General features: G+C 36.6%; 4 protein-coding genes and 2 non-coding genes across 9 annotated transcripts; 3 read left to right on the top strand and 3 right to left on the bottom strand.

Moving 5' to 3' along the window:
- Positions 1-229: 229 nt before the first annotated feature.
- On the bottom strand, positions 230-3820 carry LOC109172057 (glutamate--glyoxylate aminotransferase 2). 3 transcript variants are annotated; one of them, XM_019321215.1, is made up of 14 exons: positions 3633-3820; positions 3191-3368; positions 2732-2797; positions 2535-2652; positions 2362-2443; positions 2197-2284; positions 1912-2070; positions 1653-1826; positions 1449-1580; positions 1282-1347; positions 1046-1110; positions 872-963; positions 623-779; positions 230-539 (listed from the first exon to the last, which is right to left on the bottom strand). In XM_019321215.1, the coding sequence occupies exons 2-14, from the start codon at positions 3305-3307 to the stop codon at positions 410-412; spliced, it is 1446 nt and encodes a 481-aa protein (XP_019176760.1). In that variant the 5' UTR covers positions 3308-3368; positions 3633-3820; the 3' UTR covers positions 230-409. The 3 variants fall into 3 exon arrangements, with proteins under 3 accessions (XP_019176760.1, XP_019176758.1, XP_019176757.1); XM_019321213.1 differs by having other exon boundaries at positions 3677-3820; XM_019321212.1 differs by having other exon boundaries at positions 3689-3819.
- A 2168-nt stretch (positions 3821-5988) lies between these two features.
- Positions 5989-7609, bottom strand: LOC109171864 (peroxidase 57-like). Its single transcript, XM_019320940.1, has 2 exons — positions 7300-7609; positions 5989-6912 (listed from the first exon to the last, which is right to left on the bottom strand). Exons 1-2 carry the CDS (start codon positions 7573-7575, stop codon positions 6166-6168), a joined length of 1023 nt encoding a protein of 340 aa, XP_019176485.1. The 5' UTR covers positions 7576-7609; the 3' UTR covers positions 5989-6165.
- Positions 7610-8425: 816 nt separating this feature from the next.
- Positions 8426-8833, top strand: LOC109171843 (E3 ubiquitin-protein ligase At4g11680-like). The gene has a single exon (XM_019320919.1). It carries the CDS (start codon positions 8426-8428, stop codon positions 8831-8833), a length of 408 nt encoding a protein of 135 aa, XP_019176464.1.
- Positions 8834-12949: 4116 nt separating this feature from the next.
- On the bottom strand, positions 12950-16731 carry LOC109171816 (lipase-like). Of its 2 annotated transcripts, XM_019320896.1 has the most exons (9): positions 16672-16731; positions 16148-16427; positions 15218-15312; positions 14984-15087; positions 14599-14699; positions 14398-14501; positions 13855-14292; positions 13595-13726; positions 12950-13443 (listed from the first exon to the last, which is right to left on the bottom strand). In XM_019320896.1, the coding sequence occupies exons 1-9, from the start codon at positions 16689-16691 to the stop codon at positions 13287-13289; spliced, it is 1431 nt and encodes a 476-aa protein (XP_019176441.1). In that variant the 5' UTR covers positions 16692-16731; the 3' UTR covers positions 12950-13286. The 2 variants fall into 2 exon arrangements, with proteins under 2 accessions (XP_019176441.1, XP_019176440.1); XM_019320895.1 differs by lacking the exon at positions 16672-16731 and having other exon boundaries at positions 16148-16572.
- A 1496-nt stretch (positions 16732-18227) lies between these two features.
- Positions 18228-18298, top strand: TRNAG-CCC. Its single transcript has one exon. It is a non-coding gene; the product is annotated as a tRNA-Gly (tRNA).
- A 97-nt stretch (positions 18299-18395) lies between these two features.
- Positions 18396-18466, top strand: TRNAG-CCC. Its single transcript has one exon. It is a non-coding gene; the product is annotated as a tRNA-Gly (tRNA).
- Positions 18467-18871: the final 405 nt, after the last annotated feature.

Here is an 18871-nt window from a genome sequence, read left to right as displayed (position 1 = left end):
AAATAAATCAAAATTGGCCTATAGGTCAATTTTTTACCAAACAGGGCCATAGTCAGTCCTATTAGACATGTTCTGTTTATTCATGTATAATAGGAATAGGAATGGTAATGTTATTGAATCAATGAAACGCTAACCTTCAATACGAAAGGCTGCTTTGAAAGACATTCTCCAGCTGCTGAAATTTCTAAATTTGGACTATAGCATACATCATTCAATTAGGAAAAACAAAAAGAAACACACTACTTTGTTTAGAAATTTATGGACTAAATATATTGAAAGTAGATGGATGCTCAAAGTATTTGGAACATACATAACCTGAAACAATCAGTGAGTGAACTGAGAAAGGAAAGAGTATTTATAGAATTTATTTATGTGATTTCAAGAGTTGTTTCATATTATCAGCAATCTGTCACATTCTTGAATAACCTCTGTGGTCTTCATATTGATCCATGAACTCGTCGTTGAACTTCTTGAAACTCTCCATTATTGCTGGCATGTCTTCCTCAGCAGGCAAGATAGTCGTCCTAAGGTGGAAAACCCTGCCATCCAGAATGAGAATTAGATTTAACTCTATTACTGTCAAACGCATCACTGGAGAAGAATTGAAAGAGAATAAACTCACCCTTCCTTTTGACCGAACCCTGAGCCAGGGACGGTGGAGATGCCGGTGGCTTCCAAGAGCTTGAGACAGTAGTAAACATCAGGAGCTTTTCCAAGACCTTGTGCAGTCTCAATAGCTCTTGGGGGCAAGCGTATTTGTGGGAAGGAATACATGGCACCTGAAAAACACTTTCTCTCGTGTGAGTAAAATTTTTTCAACTGCTTCTGAATAGCAATAAAAAAACTCGAACAGCTCATTCACAATACTTACCTTCTGTGAAATTACAGACAACATTTCTGCAGCTATTGAATCCATCGGTCATTATACGTGCCCTCTTCCTTAGCGACTCAAGGATACCTTTGCTGCAATCACCAATTTTCAGAGTAAAATAAAGCTCAAGTTCAAGATTGATTCACATAGAGTTCATTGGTAGCAACTCAATACCTTTCCCTAACAAATTGATCATAAGAGATATCTCCAGGTTTAGGAGGGTTCACCATTAGCCCTAGCTGCAAGAAAATAGTACAAAAAGTGCCATTTCCAACCAGGCCATGAATGATCGATCGTCTTTGGAAAAAGTGATAAAATCTATAATGATATTAAATAAGTACAAGGCTAATTCCTTGTTTAGCTAGAAAATTTGCAGAGAATGCTTGAACAGAATAAAATAAATATCTTACAAATATCTGCCCGGGCACATTTGGACTAAGGGATATTGAAGCAACCTTGTATATCTCCTCAACACTCTGTAAATTAGATGACACAAGGAAACAACTTTGTTTAGGTGAACACGGGATTAGCAATTTTTTTTTTAAAAGAAAAACAATCACTAGAATCTGGAACGAACCCTGGGAGGGATATTAGTCATCTCAAAATATCCACCGCGCTGTCCACATTCACCCCAGTATCCTTTTGAGACCGTGTGGAAAGAGACGAGCTGAAGTTCTTTGCTTATGGGTGGGCCCATATCCAATAAAACCTAAGTTTTTGGAGTAATATGCCATCAGGTTATAAGGTCAGAAAAAGGTGATATACAACTTTGCAAATTTACCTTCCTTGAACTTAAAAAGGGCCGCTCATCTTGGTAGATGTTCTGTTGATAAACTTCATCCCCAAGCAATACCAAGTTTTCTCGGTAACAGAATTGTAATATCTCCTTCAAGTTTGCTTCGCTAAGACATTGCCCAGTAGGATTTCCAGGGTTTATAATCACCATTGCCCGTATCTAAGTGCAAAAAAGTATGCAAATAAAATTCAGCTTTATGTCTACATATCTGCCGCGAATATAACATGAAAGCAGGCACACTTACAGTTAGTCCTTTGGATCGGGCATCTGCAACTGAACGACGAAGGTCGTTGATATCAAGACCCCAGTTTGCGGTCTCTTCAAGAAAATAAGGAACAAGAGAGCCCCCAAGTAAAGATATTGTAGCTGAGTACAATGGATATTGTGGAACCGGGACCAATATCTATCAATTAATATGGCATTAGTAAATAAGAAAATGACATAAAGGGATTTCAAAACAAGTTTGGAAACATGTGGAATTGAGAAAAGTGGTAAAGAATCAAACTTTAATTTTCTCGATATAAATTACCCCATCATTTGGACCCCGGATGATACTATTCAAGATCTGCATTACTCCTTTGCTGGCCCCATCAGTCAGGAATATGAGCTCGGGATCACTGTATAAATGCACTAAACATCAAGCCTTACACTTAAGAATCGAGGATAGTAAGTATCTTAAACGAAGCATTGTCACCTTGGGTATCCATCACGTCTCCCGATGAACTCAGCCACTTCTTTCCTTACTCCAGGAATGCCACGGGAGTCACTATAAGCACCTATGTGGTTAACAACCAATAACACGTTATTTACTCTTCTAAGAGATTATTCATAAGGACTTATGATGTCAAATATGCAGAATAACAATACCTAGACCCCCAGAAGTCATTGAAAGAAATTGTTTAGCTCTTGCAATTGCATCAGCAGGGAACACAAGTCCCACATTCGGATCATCCAGTAAAAACGGGGCTTGGCAAAGAGCAATAACCTGTGACATAAGACATCATCAGTTGTTTGCGTAGAAACTTTGGGAAATGCGGGAAACAAAACTGCAATTCTAAACAAACCTGGCGAGGAAAGGTTAGGGGCTTTTGTCCAAGGGCATGGGGGTTGCCAACATTTGTGAAGATGATCTGCAATACAGAAAAAAGCATAAGAAATGCACCACATACAATACAAGCTCGATCTTGTCCAATTTCCAAATATTTCATTATCACAGCATTATAGTTATAGGGAAAACTTTCCCGATATTCAAATCCTACCACAAATTCTCCATGGGAAACAACTGCTTACAAAACTCACTTCTTATGCATCCACAAATTCCAATCTAAGTATAGACTATCGCAAAAAGAATCTAATAGCACATAAACAACAAGAGCAAAGGGAAAATAAACTGAATTTTACCCAAAAACTGCAGTAACTTAGGCATAACATAGACAAATCTTTCAAGGAAAACACAAAACAGTGCTTTTCTCTGGCAGATAAAGCAGACCCCAAAATCTTCACTTCTAATGAAGAAAACATACCTTCTTCCCTTCCTTCTGAAGCTCAGAAGCTCGAAGATACAGCTCACCTCTGACAGCATATTGACACTTCTTCACATTTTCGTTCAGATTCTCATAATCCAACGGCTTGGATGACATGATCGAAACAATTATCTTCTTACTAGCTCAAATGCCACCCAGAAATCAACCTAGTTGTTCACTGGCAAATACCAAACAGAAATGTTACCAATTAAATAGGAATGTAATGATTTGCACTTTTTTGTCACTAAAATTCACACTGAGAGATATAAAGAAACAATCTTTATAAAGAAAGAATGAAACCCATCATAAACATGCCAGAAAGTTCTCAGATTCACGGAAGAAATTAGTCATCCCCATTGAACAAACGGGCTCAAGAGTGATGAATACAATAAATCAAATAAAACCCAGAATTTGACTCCACGAATGATCTAATAATGAAAACCTTTTTTTGGTAATAAAGCGGGTGTTTTCTTGAAATCCACAGTAAAAGTTGGGTACCTTTGAAGCTCGTATCTGTAACAACCGAAAGGCTTTTTGAGTGTGCGGCCCGGTGGACTGGAAGCCTAGTATTGTGCTGCCGATTTAGCTTACTGATCTGATCTCATAACACTAGTTTTGTGTACGTCTTACGTGAGTACGACAAAATGGATATTATAAATTGCATAGGTGGCACTGTAGCGAGTCAATAATTCTTTGGCGACACCACAGCCACTGAAGATCGGCGATGGATTATTGTTTTTATTTGGAGTTTGGGGATAAACCACATGAAATAAAGTGTGGTGCAGGGTGTTAGCTCATTGGATTTTCTCATTTCTATTTTTTTTTAGAAACAAGATAAATTTATGAAATAAATCCACCTAAGAATTTGGTATTTCATTTTCATTTTTTTTTTAAGAAATGCAAGCAAAGAGTTTTTTTTTTTTTTTTTTTTTTTGAAAACCAAAGAATTTCATAATTAATAAAGAATCAACCTCGAAATACAACTGGATGGAATGGAATTAATCCCACACGGGTACGCTAAGGACGTCTCAGTGTCATATACAACGTAACATTTAGTTATTTCTACTTCTCTTACCTCCATAATATAATTTTGTGGTGGTTTGAGATTAGAAAAACATATCATTAAGTGATTTTAGTAATTAGTATACATATATAAAAATAATATTTGATATACAAATATATTACATCAAAACAAAAGTTCCATTATTTTGATGTCTAAATAAAATAGTAACATGTAGTTTGCTAAGAATGTAAATAATCATATGCATTAAAAATTAATTCTTGTTATTTTTTTAGGTGATGGAAGCTTAGCTTATTTGTACATTCTCTAGTAGGTGCATGAAAGTGATGAGGAGAATATGCAAATAGTTCGGCGAAGTAAAAGAGGAATGTCACCCCAGAAGTATTGTTGCCTTATGGCTAAATTTGGGCACAAGTCTAGAGAATTTGAAGCATTGTCCCAGAAAGCAATCCCCTCAAGTTGCTTCAACAGTAAATGATCAGTTCTCAAATTGCCAAGGACTTTGTGGTCCAGTGGTACCAAGTTGTTCCTTCATATGAGAGGTTGCTTTAACAGTAAATCATCAGTTCTCAAATTGTCAAGAACTTTGTGATCCAGTAGCACCAAGTTGCTCCCTCATATGGAAGGTTGGGGTTTGAGTCTGGAGGCAATATTGACTCTTTGTGCTTCAATAGGTTGAGAAAGTAGTTATGAAAAAAAAAAAAAAAAAAAAAAAAACGCATACACATAAGGCAAATTATGTTGTGGAACCATGTCCACCTTGCAAGGTGGACACAGTTCCAAAACTGTTCATAATTATTGAACTCTATATAGTTCAATAATTATGAACATAGAACCATGTCCACCTTGCAAGGTGGACACAGTTCACGGCATAACGATTGTACACATAACACATGGGCCATATTAAACACGGACAAGAGACTAGCCCATGAGTTTAACTTGGGCCATATTGAAGTCATACAACTAGTGGAGATTAGAAGCCATCTAGTATTCTAGTGTGATCCAAATGTTTCTATGTTTGGGCCAGTTTCTTTTGGGTCAAATTCATCATATGGGCCTCTACATACCCCATAGGCCCTAGTACTGACAAATTATACTGGACCATGAATAAATATACATTATTTATAAAAATTCATTTAGTATATTAAAAATGTAATTTATATTAAGAGTTCGTTTGGAAAGCAGGAAAATAACTTCTGAAAAATGAGTCACTTTTCAGAATTTTTTTTTCAGTATTTAGTTGCATTTGGAAAACTGTTTTGGTGCGTTTCATTTTTTGAAAAATAAATAGAATTTGTATAATTAAATACTTTAATTATTTTATTTAGAATATAAAAATACATTTTATATGTTTGAAACCCAAAAAAAAAAAAAAAAAAAAAAAAAAAAAAAAAAAAAAGGAGATTTTTTGTTCCGGGTTCTGCCAGAAATCATAGTTATGGTTTCCGTGGGTTCCGCCAGAAACCCTTAAAAAAAAAAACAACAACAAAAACAAAAACTGGGAAAAATGATTTTTGAAAATCATTTTTCTCAAACACAATCTAATGGTCTATCTTACAAGATGCATGATGATCAATGGTATGATGATTGATAATACTTATATCCAATCATTATATCATGAACCATGGTCTACTATACACATTAAATACCTTAGTTCAAATTACGATTATGTATGTTAACAGGTACATAATTTGGATCAAAATTACAATGCCCATAGCAAACCTAGCTTGTTCATAATGATATTTTTTTTTTGACATATATTTCAGATTATCTTTAAGATTGTCTTTACAAAGAAGTTCTTTTGCCATTTGAGTTACCCTTCGGTCTATCAAAGAGTTAATTGTTAGGAGTATACATACACTTTTAAAAATTCATTTGGTTTTTCATAAATTGAAACACCCAAACTACCCCTAAAAGAATATTAGGACGACAAGAAGGAAATGGCATGGCAAATTTAGTTAACAAATCGACATTTCTTCCTTATCTCACCCTCATCTCCAGTCAGCACTCGAATCTTCCCCATCTTGATCACCGACTCCGTGAACTTGCCGAGCCACGCCGCCTGGTCATCGGCGAACTCCTCCACAAGCGGCAGCGTTCTTGGATCGCCGGCCAACCGCTCGTCGGATTCCAGCAACCCTTTCTTCTGCAACAGCTGCTTGTAGAACATGGAGTCCATTTTGTACTGGGTGGTGCTGTCCATTGGGATTGTGGTCGCCGCATTCCGGCAATGGGTTCCCATCACCACCTTCAGCGACCCATCCACTTCCTTGGCTCTCGCCGGAGTGTTCAGCCGGTACCGGAAATTCGAACAGTGAGCGACGCCGATGGAATGCGCGCCCAGCAGCGCCACCAGGTCTTCCACGTCCAGCCCTTTGGACTTGAAAAGCGCCACCATCTGATCCACCGTGAAGTCCGGCGATGCGAGATTTTTTCGCGCGTCGGGTTCCCGGGAGACGTTCCCGTCGCGCCTCCCGCCGGGAACCTCGAACTCCGGCACTCCGGATAACACAAGCGCGTCCCGCGCCGAGAATGTTAGGATATCGGCGCAGGACACCACTCCCGGGCAGCTCTGCTCCATCTCCTCCTTGATCCGGTCGATGAGTTCAAACCCTCGCACGGTTTTTCCGTTCGACGGCGCTTGCTTCTCCACGCGCCCCCCTCCCGACGTCGCGTCCAGCAACACTGATCCATCACATCCCTGCACATTACCATTAACGTATTTATAATTTTCATTACCATAAACTTATTTATAGAGCGCAAATACCAATTTTGATCCTACGAGTATTAACAAAATGACAGTTTTGGTCCACATAGTTGCAGTAGGCGTTAGTTGTGCGCCTGCACAGGGCGGTGCCTTAGGCGGAATCTAGGCGGTGCTAGGGGGAGCCAAAAAAACAGTATCCGACTTGCAGTTTGACAGTTTTAATGAGGATGTTTAGCCTAGACCAATTTTTACAACAGCGCGTAAAAACAACAAATTATGCTGTGAATCGAGCTAGGTGAACCCGGTTCTAAAACTGCAAAAATTATGAACATTCTCTCCTCACTCAATAATTAACGTGTAATCTGATCTAACTAAACTTACAGCGACGACGCAGTCGTGGCTTTGGAGGCGGACGATGGCGGCGGCAACGCCGGGGTCGTCGTGGAAAGCCTTGACCATATGGTTCTTGACGATTTCCTCGGCCGTAGGGCAAGTGCGGCCATAGAATCCTACCCGCATTCCGGCGGTGGTTTCAGCGGCTTCGGCATTGCGGTCAGGGGAACCTCCGAAAAGTAAGCCAGATAAGCTAAAAGAAAATGCAGGGGTAAAGAGAGAGAGCATGCAGACGACGGCGACGAACCTTGCAGCCATCGCCATCTCTGCAATGCCTTTTCTGACGACTATGCACCCATTGTTTGGTATTTGAAGAAGCATTGTGTTAATGGCGATGGTTGAGAGAAATTTTAGGACTTTTTGTGTGGCAAAGAGTATTTGTGGAAGGGAGTTTTTGTTGAAGATTTAAAAAAAAAATTAAAAAATCTAGATAAACCACTTCACTCATATTCCTTATATAAGATTAGTATCCAGGATGACCCACAGGGACAATCCAGAAACCTAGCCACTAAGACTAACTTCGCGAAAAGCAAAGGTTACTATCTGATCAGCGATTTTGGGGCCAGCTCGATACTCCACGACAGTTACTACGCCCGACACGAACGATATGATGAAGCATTCGTGGGAGAACTTAAATTCAGATCGGATGCTGGTCATATATGATATTGTTGTCGCCATTCGATCTGCAATTATGTTTGTTAATTGGATTAAGCACTTAAGCCGTTGTTTCAATTCTAGCAATGAGAAAACTCGATCAGGTTTAGAAATTCACTTATTTATTCATGTATTTATTATCCTATTTCTATTAGGATTAGGGTAATAGTAATAATACTTCAATCCTATGTTGGTTAAAATTGGGAAATAATATATAATAGTCCTATATGTTTAAGAATTACTATCAAATTTATTAGTAATTCTTAAACATATAGGACTAGTATATATTATTATCTCTCAATTTTAACTAAAATAGGATTGAAGTATTATTATTACCCTAATCCTAATAGAAATATGATAATATATTCATGAATAAATAAGCGAATTTGCACCTGAGTTTTCTCACCTCATTGCTAGAAAGAACTGCTTAAGTGCTTAACCCAAGAAACATAATTGCAGAATGGCGATAACAACATCATATTTAGTAGTGTTGGGAACTGCTGATTCCTTTGACGACGAAGTCTCGACTTTGAATGAATTGATGGATATTCTTTTTGGATCCTTTGACGACGAAATCTCGACTTTGAATGAAGTGATGGATGGTCCTTTTGGATTCTTTGATGATTCTACCGTGAGTTTAGGAGGTATGTCGGAAAGGGAAATTTCTAGGTTGAGGACGGAAGAGTTTACTGGAGATGAAGAAGAGGGCGAATGCTGTATCTGCTTGGAAGGGTTTTTGGAAGGGGCGGTGATCACTCCATTGGCTCCATGTTCTCACAGGTTTCACCATTTATGTATTGTTCCATGGCTGCGGAACAACCCGACATGTCCTCTTTGCCGTACGAGATCTACGGTGCCTGCTGTTTAATAGATTCAGATACCTTCATACTTTTTTTTTTTTTTTTTGGTCACAGAATAGCTCTCCCAATTGGGAGATCACGGTCTGATTCTCAGTAGGAACGGTATTGATTCTTTATGTTTTAATAGGTTGAGAAAGTAGTTATGAAGAGATACTACATTGTAATAGAGTCGGTAGCACTAAAAAAAAAAAAACAGACATACTATAACATGTACAACTCTAGAATTTTATTGTCTCTTTAATTGAAAATCACATTCCCTAATTAAAAATGAGTATTTTTAAGTTTGGATTAGCATTTTTAAATTTTTGTTTTGATTTTTTTTTTTGTACATATTGGTGATTTGGATGTCATAATATTATGATCAATTGCCTTAGTTTTTATTTTTGTATTTCTAAATCCTTTATTTTCATTATAGCGTCATACATAACCAAACATCAATATTATTGATAATCATTCCAATTCCACCTTAGTACCAAACATGCAAAATACTTTCACCAAGTATTTAATTCTGATTCTGATTCTGATTTCATTATGTGAACCAAACACATCCCGAGTTGACAGTTTCCTTTCATTATTTCATATTACTACTGAAGTATATATATTGCAGTATCTGGCTGGTGTATGCACCAACGATAGTAGTATATTGCATACATTCATATCAGTCTAGCTACTCCCCACCAAACACATTTAGTATATTAGAAAATTCTAGATTTAATTATGGTTAATATTCATTCAGTTGAGCTGGTCACAAGATTTACTCAATACATAAAGAATAGATGTTAGCTGGTTGGGTTAGTGCGTTTAATTTAACTAGTTGATAGCATTAGCTGATTCTAGAAAGATGTTTGATAAATTGACTGATAGCTGATTACATGCAAAAGGACTTTCTCAAAAAACTGATAAAAAAAGGTACTTTGAGTAGCTTTTTGAAATTCAGCATTTTAGAACAATAAACTATTACAAAAAGTTAATTAATCAAACACTTAGGTTGTTTAGTACAAAAACAACTAATCGTGATCAAATAAGTCAAAATTGACTGATAAGTTAATTATGTTAGTTACTAAATAGGGCTACACTTTTTTATTATTATTATTATTATTATTATTATTATTATATGCGAGATAAATTTTATGATATGTAAACATGTAAATTAGAGCACTTATTTGGTATAAAATGTACATTATTCGCACATAAATTATTTGAAATGTATGTGTAACAAAATTAATTTGATGCAAGACCACATCCAATTAATCTTCAATTGAAGCATGTGCTCCATCTCAACTAAAAGCTTAAGCTGACCGTAGTCACTTGATATCAAATTGAAGTATGTGCTCCATCTCAACTAAAAATTTAAGCTGATAGTTGGATACACATTAATGGATATATGCTCACAAAGTCTAACTAGCAATGGTACAATCGATAAAGTAAATCAAGTGGCAGAGCTACTGCAGCAAGATTTGGAATAAAAATTCAATTCATAGACATTGTTTGTCAAGACTTTAAAATGTGAATTGAAGATTAAAAAGAAAAAAAAAAATCTAGACAAACCACTTCACTCCTATTCCTTATACTAGTATTTTTTATACGCGATGCGCAAAAAATAAGTGCCCAATATTAAAATATTATATTAAAATTTTAAATTTATTTAGATTTTAGATATTTAAATTATTCTAAATAATAATAATAATAATGTAAATCATTTTTATAAATTTGATATTTATATTTTAGGTAATAATTAACATATAACTCAAATATATAATGTGTATATATATATATTATTATTAATGAAGAAGATAAGAAAATATATGATGGATGCATGTGCATGGTAACAATAGTGGAAAAGATAACAGAAGTTATAACGGTAGGGTATGTTTGTCCAAAATATTGTAATGTACAACTTTTATAGCATAATGTACAAAAAAACTTAACGGAAAAAACGGACATAATTGAGGGGTATAACTTTCATTTACACTTATTATGTTTTTAGATATAAGACCTAAAAGACAAATTAAACTATTAGTATTCGGCCCTCCTTCTCTTCAATCTTCACGCTCCGACATACCTCTTAAACTGACGGGCAAATTTGAGATGTCGTTTAAGGAATTAGCAGCTCTCGCTTCCTCGGACTTTCTTTAGTTTTGTCCTCCCAACACTACATGATTAGTTTCTAAGATGACCCACATGGACAACCCAGAAATCCAGCCACTACGACTAACTTCACGAAAAGCAAAAATTGCTATCTGATCAGCGATTTCGGGGCCGGCGCGATACTCCACGGCTGTGACTACACCCGACATGAACGATGAAGCATTCGTGGGAGAACTCAAATCCAACAGTGGATTGAAGTAAAATTCATAGTCACAATTACTCAAAGTATGAGGCACAGAACCTCGAACCATAGCTCTAGTTCTGTTCAGAATGTACAATCTTCCATCAGTTGGATGTTCTGAGCGGATATTGGTCATATATGAAATTGTTGTCGCCATTCGATCTGCAATTATGTTTGTTGGATTAAGCACTTAAGCTGTTCTTTCTAGCAATGAGAAAACTCAAGTTTAGAAATTATACTTATTTATCTATTAGGATTAGGGTAATAAAAATAATACTTCCATCCTATGTTAGTTAAAATTAGGGTAAAAGAGGGCCATTTAATTATCACCCAATTTTAAGTAAAATAGGATTGAAGTATTATTATTATTATTACCCTAATCCTAATAGAAATATGATAATTACATGAATAAATATGCAAATTTGTACCTGAGTTCTCTCAGCTCATTGCTAGAAAGAAGCTAGGGCTTAAGTGCTTAATTAATTAACCCAAGAAACATAATTGCAGAATAATGGTGAGAACAATATCATATCTGAATGCGATCCAAATCGAGTTTGTAGAATCACAACATCCAACTGAGGGAAGATTGTACATTCGCAACACAACTAGATTTGAGGTGCCACCCTCACGTCGATCTGAGCCTTATACTCCGCCGATTACTTCTGACCATGAATTTCACTTCAATCCGGTCTTGAACTTCGCTTCTCCGGCGAACGCTTCATCGTTCATGTCGGCCATAATCGCGAACCTGGAGTATGGAGGCCCCCCCCAAGTCGCCGATGATATAGCAACCCGTGCTTTTAACGTAGTTAGCCGTAGTGGTTGGGTTTCCGGGTTGTCCATAAGGGTAATCCTGCTAACTAATGATGTAGAAGAGTTGGGAGGACAAGGGTCCGAGGAAGACGGAGCTGCTGATGATGATTCCTTAAACGACGATGAAATCTCAGCTTTGGTTGAAGAGGTGTATGATCTTTCTCAATCCTTTGGTTCTGCCGTGAGTTTAGGAGGTATGTCGGAGCGGGAAATTTGTAGGTTGAGGATGGAAGAGTTTACTGGGGATGAAGAAGAGGAGGGGGGCGAATGCTGTATCTGCTTGGAAGGGTTTTTGGAAGGGGCGGTGATCACTCCATTGGATCCATGTTCTCACAGGTTTCACCATATCTGCATTGTTCCATGGCTGCGGAACAACCCAACATGCCCTATTTGCCGTAGGAGAACTATAGTGCCTGTTTAATAAATTCAGACACCTTCGATGCCAATGATCTTGTAGTCTAGTAGGACAGTATTGACGCTTTATGCTTGAGTAGATTGAGAAATTAAATTGGCTATGAACAGATACGTACTACATTGTAATAGTCTTGATTATTTGTGGCTCTGTTCTTATAAATAAATAAATAAGGCCTTATCAAAATTATAAGCGCAATCTTAAAACCAATACTGTAAAATATATGTTTTTTTATATTTCAAATAAGAAAGAACTATGTAACACTAGTTGAATGTAAAAATCACAGTTCCTACGGTAAAATATATGATTTTCTTTCAAAATGTAAATATTAGGCCCTCTAAAAATTGAGGCCATGTGCCATTGCCCATCTTTGCACACCCAAAATCCGGTCATGGTTATGAACAGATGCTACATTGTAATAGCTCCAATAGGGGTGATATTGACTCTTTGTGCTTTAGTAAGTTGAGAAAGTAGTTATGACCAAATACTACATTGTTATAGGCACAGTAGGAGCAGTATTGACTCTTTGTGCTTCAATATGTTGAGAAAGTAACTATAAACAGATACTAATGAACATTATAATAGCCCCCGTGGGGGCAGTATTGGCTCTTTGTGCTTCAGTAGATTGAGAAAGTAGCTATGAAATCCTGTAAGTGTTTACACACTTGGTTACATTGTTCTTCAGAATCCTACAAACTAGAGTTGGCTATATGATACAGAGAAGCAGAAGTTGCAATCCAAAAAAGCACCAATGAAGATCAGAGAAGTATATCTATACATTCATATTTACATAATTACATACATTCATATTACTACTGAAGTATATATATATATATTGCAGTACTCTCTTCTAGTCTAGCCAAAGCAGACAGTAGTAGTTTACCAAGACAGATATCCAGCCTGTTAACTATTGTGCTGTTTGGTTTGGTAACGTTGGAATCTTCCTAAACGCATGTTTCCTGCATCGCTCAAATATGCTGTCGTATATCAAATCGAATTGAACTCCAGCCCTCTCCCGGTTCACGATGAACAGAATGTGGTCGCCTTCAACAACCTTGTAATACCTGCACAGATATAACGAGGAAATCAAATGTTTCTTGTCATGTCATCCTTTGAAACTCGTTGTCTGTCTTGTTCTTATGAGAGATGTCAATACAGACATTAGATTCATTCGAGTAAAGTCATCAATAAAAGCGACAAATGCATATATTATACCAAATGCCCGGTTGCAAAGGCTGGCATTCAGAATCCTTTACGACGAACTGGCTTGGATGCTCAACCGGCAAGCAAGGGTACATCATGGATTTTGTGTTGAGTGCCCCGTCGTTTTCCCACCAATCTTGATCTCTGCATATGTTACACAAACGAAAAAACAATCTTGTTTAAGGTAATTTCTGCAAATCCAGAATGACAGACAAGACAAGTTCCTTAATGTCCACAAAATCCACAAGACAAGAGCTAAGAAGAACACACACCTGTAACCTTTATAAGGAACCGGGACATCAGAAGGGTGTCGCCACTGGCTCATCTCGAGGACTCTGATAAGTAGCATAGGGTGTATGCCAAGAACGCCCGAAGGAACACTAATGCCCATAATTTTCCTCGTACGCTTTGTAGCATAGCTGAAGTAGTATGTATTGGGAAATGTATGTAAGCCCGTGTTCAGTTTGATGGACCCTTGGATAGTGAGGTCGGGCAATATCCAGTCCCCCGAAGCAAAGGGACCGGATTTACCCAACAGGCACCCGACAAGACCCCAAACGCCAATCTTCCCCCGGGAGAGATTGAAATGATCAAACCCAAAGTTGTAGTACGCCTTCAGCCAACGGATGTCAAGCCACTCGTAAATTAGCACTCCAACCCGACAAATCTGGAGTAGAGAGACGGTTTTCATAGCCTTCCCATCTCCAGGTCTGTTGGTAACGATTTCAAGAACATTGATATAGATAACATTGAACACACCAGAACTCGATAACATTGACAAATCAAAATAAACAAAAACAATTTCAGAAGCTTACTCCATGCCATCTAGGTATGCTCTTGTTGTCCCATTGAATGCTCCAGATAACGACGTTATGCTTATGATCCAATTCTCTGAAGTTTTTTCATATCCCGCGAATGCCTATGAATGGAGCAAGTCTTAGTTTTGTACTTTTGTTGTTAAAAACATAGGCTAAACCAGATTTTCTGGAATTGATTTTAAGGATAACAAACCAAACCTTGTCAGCCAACATTTGCTGTAAAACACGAACAACCTGGGCACCAGCCGAATGTCCAACAAAGTGAATAGGGTGATCCTCATCCCACTCAGGGTAATGCCCTGCAATCCAATCATCACAATCGCAAGAAATCAAATTCTCGCCCTCCCAGATAGCTCAATTAGTTCTTGGGTGACAGATAATGAATTTCACCCTTACGTGGGGATGACTGGTCCTCCCACCTAATGAGTCTAAGTCAGCGTGATTTACTTCTCCAGAATCTAATCGGGCCAAAGTATGAGATCTCGGGGCCAGAGATTTCGCCTTTTGTGGGCAAGAAATGAAATTCTTACTACCCTTTTAAGTCACAGCATTATAGACTAGGATGAAATCAAAAAGTTCCAACCTTGTTCATAAACTCGTCCAAATTGGGAGTGCCCACAATTCCTGCTATGTTCTTCTCCATAATCAACAATTCCTCCTTTCAAATAATAAAACAATTCCCGAGCCCTGCAAACAGTAAAGAACCCGACAACAACTATTGCAAAAACATTCCATGAATGACATAACATAAGCAAGCACATAACCAAATAAGTGTAAGATATATAGAATCCAGTTTGGGTTTCAGTGAAGCACCTACCTATCATAAATGCTAGTGAGTGACCCCAAATCAGGCACAAGAACCCTATTATCCTTCTTCTCTGCTCCAGCAAAATAAGATAACCCTCCCAATCTCTACAGTGCAATTCAAATCCCACAACCCAAAAACTGATCAATACAGTAACTATACACTGACTATGCATAAAGTAGGGAATAATACTGAGTTTTTTCCACATTGTCTCACAACTATAAAACCATTTTGATATCTGATTCCCGGCTATTAATTTTTTCACATTTGGTCATTCTGACTTAATTTCCAGTCTCAGAGGACCAAATTCTAAGCAAATAGTGACTTATCTTGAATGATAAAATTGTCATTTTTGTCTCCTTTCCAAGAAGGTTAAGAAAAAAGTAATGAAAATTGCCAATTTTATCCTTAAGGGGTGGCCAGAATTTCAAGCAACATATCGTAAAGGGCAAAATTGTCATTTTCATTTTCTCTCCTCGAGAAATATATGAATAAATGTAATGAAAATTGATAATTTTATCCTTTAAGATAAGTATAGTTACCGGTAATTAAAAATTAAGTTAGAGGAACTAAATGTGATCATGATTTACAAATTATGAGACTAAATTTTAAAAAATTATTCCATCCGTCCTTAATTGATTGTCTCATTTGCATTTTGTACGGTTTTGAATACAACATAACAAATGTTATTAATTTTTTAATTTTGCCCCTCAAAAGTAGGTGTTATTTGTACAAAGTACAATTGTACTTACCTCTAGAAATTTGAAAAGTCAAAAGGGTAAATTGGGAAATGTTGAATGATAGATATGTTCAATTTTGAAAAAATGACACTATTTTGAGACAAACTAAAAAAAAGTAAGACATGTAAAATGGGACAGAGGGAAAAAACTGAAAATAATATATAGAACCCAATAAAAGGAAGAGAAAAATGAAATTAAATACCCCTTTGCCAAAACCAAAGATCCCATGAACCAACACAATGGGAGGTAGATCATTAACGGTGGTTGTCGCCATTGAAACCTGAGCTTTGAGCCCAGTCTCCACATTGGGCTTGAAAAACCAGTCGCTCCAGGCCTGAGATACATCGCCGGCCACGGCGGTGGTGAATATGTAAAACCCATATCCCATATGAATCGCGGCGCACACAAATACCTCCGCCAATCGCAGCGCCATTATCCACCACCACCGTATCATTTTCACCAACATATTAATCCACCACCGCCTACATAACAAAATCAACAACAACAACAACATATACATATTTATATATCTGCGTTTTCCCACAAGCCTTCTTCGAGCCAAGAGAAGGCTTGCTTGGGACGAGATTTAACCACCTTTTAGCCCAATATGGAAAGGGCTAAACTCTCCCGGAGCCTTGAATTGAATGTTGAGCAAACAGACAATAGAAAACTAATTTAAGAAAAAAAAAACACACACACACACACAAAAAAAACACACACACTCACAGATTTCTCGTTGCCCGCATTTCATGCGCTTGAGAGTTGAGAGTCTTCCCGCTTCAAAATCTGATTTTGGTGGCCGTTGATGAAGGTTGATGACACACGACATGCCTTCAACCGCTGCCAACGCTGTAGTCATACAATGTCTTGTTAGTCCCGACATCTTAACATCGTTTAGTACAACAACCTATGTACCATTATGGTATTTTTAAATCAAGCAAAGTATTTTGGTCTCACCAGTATTAACAAAATGACAGTTTTAGTACACATGTTTAATTTTTATCCACGATTATTGTTTTAGTATCAATTTTCATCAATGATTATTGTTTTAGTGCCAAAATTCATCACGTCAATTACTCATTTGTTTAAGACATACCAAAATCAATCTAAAATTTTTAAAGGTATTTTCGTCTTTTTCAACTTAAGATCTCAATTCGAGTTCGATGTCTTAATTGCTTTCCCTTTAAATAATAATATAAAAAAATCTTTGTCATTTTTAAAATTTCAAATATAGAAATGAAAAATTACGATGCCTTCAAAGGTTGATTGAGAAATAAATTATATAATAGTATACGGTTGTATTTGTTTTAGGTAAAATTAATTTGGTGTTTAATACTTTTTTTTGTCTCTATTACCCTCTGTTCATAGATACTTTTTCAATACTACATTCACTGAGACTTGATCACATGACCTTTCATATGAGAGATCAATACATGATATTTGAGCACAATATGTTTGGCTAGTGTTTAATATTTAATTGGCGAAATTATTAATGATGTAAGGGAAATTTTAAGAAGATTAAAATATATTAGTGACTTGTAATAGCTAATAGATAGGGCAAATACCAATTTTGGTCCCACGAGTATTAGTAAAATGACAGTTTTGATTCACATGTTTAATTCCTATCAGTTTCCATCCACGACTATTGTATTAGTACCAATTTTCGTCCACAACTATTGTTTTAGTGTCAAAATTCATCACGTTCTTCACCCCCTTCATTTAAGACATGCTTAAATATGAAATTATTAAGTGTTTTTCATCCCTTTCAAATTAAGATCGATCCCAATTCGCAGTTCTCCTCCTCAAATTAAAGAAGGATGAGGAGGAGAACTGTGAATTGGGATCGATCTTAGGGGTTAAATCTCTTTATTCATGCTCAAATTGGGATCTTAAGTTGAAAATGATGAAAATACCCTTAAAATTTTTAGATTTCAGCATGTCTTAAAAGTAGTAATCGGCGTGATGAATTTGACACTAAAATAATAGTCGTAAATAAAAATTAGTACTAAAATAATAGTCGTTGATGAAAATTGGTATTAAAACAATAGTCATTGATAGAAATTGGTATGAATGAAACATATAGACCAAAACTATCATTTTACTAATACTCGTGGGACTAAAATTGGTATTTGCTCGTAATAGATATATCAAAATAAATATGAAATGCCAAAAAACTTATTATATAAAATGATTTATTTATGGTCCCAAATATATATAATGAATTAAACATGTCAGAAGACATACGATTCTAAATGTAAGAAATACAATATAGGAACCAAAAAGCGCATTTGGTGTAGTGGTATCATAGTACCCTCCCACGGTACTGACCGGGGTTCGATTCCCCGAATGCGCATTGTTTTCTACCCTGACCTATCTAATATATAATGTCACTAAACATGTCAGGAGAAATAAGTATAAAAGTAAAAAAATACAATATTAGAAACCAAGAAGCGCATTTGGTGTAGTGGTATCATAGTACCCTCCCACGGTACTGACCGGGGTTCGATTCCCCGAATGCGCAATTTTTCTACCCTGTCGACCTGTTCTATCTAATAATTGAAGTTGCCTTGGCCATTTGTAGGCTTGGAGCATTATAGCATGGTGACATATTTTGTGATAATTTTGTAAAAAAAAAAAAAAATTACACTCTAATCTCCGAAATTCCTTCTTTTTTTTTTTTTTTTTTTTTTTTTTTTTCGCTTCTCTTGTTTGTTTATGTTTGTGATACGTCATCATATGATTTGGCAATAAAGACTCAGTATATTATAGAGGGAAAAAAAAAAAAAAGAGATGAAAGGAATTTTGGATCCAAGGCAAGATTGGATTGGTATGGATAAAAGAACTTCCTATGTTATAATATTCAATTCTCGATGACAAGAAAACTCTCATTGTTCTTGTTCACAGAATGTATAAAACATCTAAGAGT

The sequence above is a fragment of the Ipomoea nil genome, unplaced genomic scaffold (genome assembly GCF_001879475.1).
Source record: "Ipomoea nil cultivar Tokyo-kokei standard unplaced genomic scaffold, Asagao_1.1 scaffold0382, whole genome shotgun sequence".
NCBI classification, from domain to species: domain Eukaryota; kingdom Viridiplantae; phylum Streptophyta; class Magnoliopsida; order Solanales; family Convolvulaceae; genus Ipomoea; species Ipomoea nil.
This window is presented reverse-complemented; position numbering and strand designations above follow the sequence as displayed.

Coding starts and splice junctions, on each gene's coding strand:
- LOC109171816 (XM_019320895.1), bottom strand. CDS start 16,465: ATGTATATGTTGTTGTTGTTGTTGATTTTGTTATGTAGGCGGTGGTGG. Junction 14,700..14,983: donor TGGACGAGTTTATGAACAAG/GTTGGAACTTTT, acceptor ATTGGATTGCAG/GGCATTACCCTGAGTGGGAT. Junction 13,444..13,594: donor CCTTTGCAACCGGGCATTTG/GTATAATATATG, acceptor ATATCTGTGCAG/GTATTACAAGGTTGTTGAAG.
- LOC109171843 (XM_019320919.1), top strand. CDS start 8,426: ATGGCGATAACAACATCATATTTAGTAGTGTTGGGAACTGCTGATTCC.
- LOC109171864 (XM_019320940.1), bottom strand. CDS start 7,575: ATGGCGATGGCTGCAAGGTTCGTCGCCGTCGTCTGCATGCTCTCTCTC. Junction 6,913..7,299: donor GCCACGACTGCGTCGTCGCT/GTAAGTTTAGTT, acceptor GGTAATGTGCAG/GGATGTGATGGATCAGTGTT.
- LOC109172057 (XM_019321215.1), bottom strand. CDS start 3,307: ATGTCATCCAAGCCGTTGGATTATGAGAATCTGAACGAAAATGTGAAG. Junction 1,827..1,911: donor CCCGATCCAAAGGACTAACT/GTAAGTGTGCCT, acceptor TTTTGCACTTAG/ATACGGGCAATGGTGATTAT. Junction 1,348..1,448: donor TGACTAATATCCCTCCCAGG/GTTCGTTCCAGA, acceptor TCTAATTTACAG/AGTGTTGAGGAGATATACAA.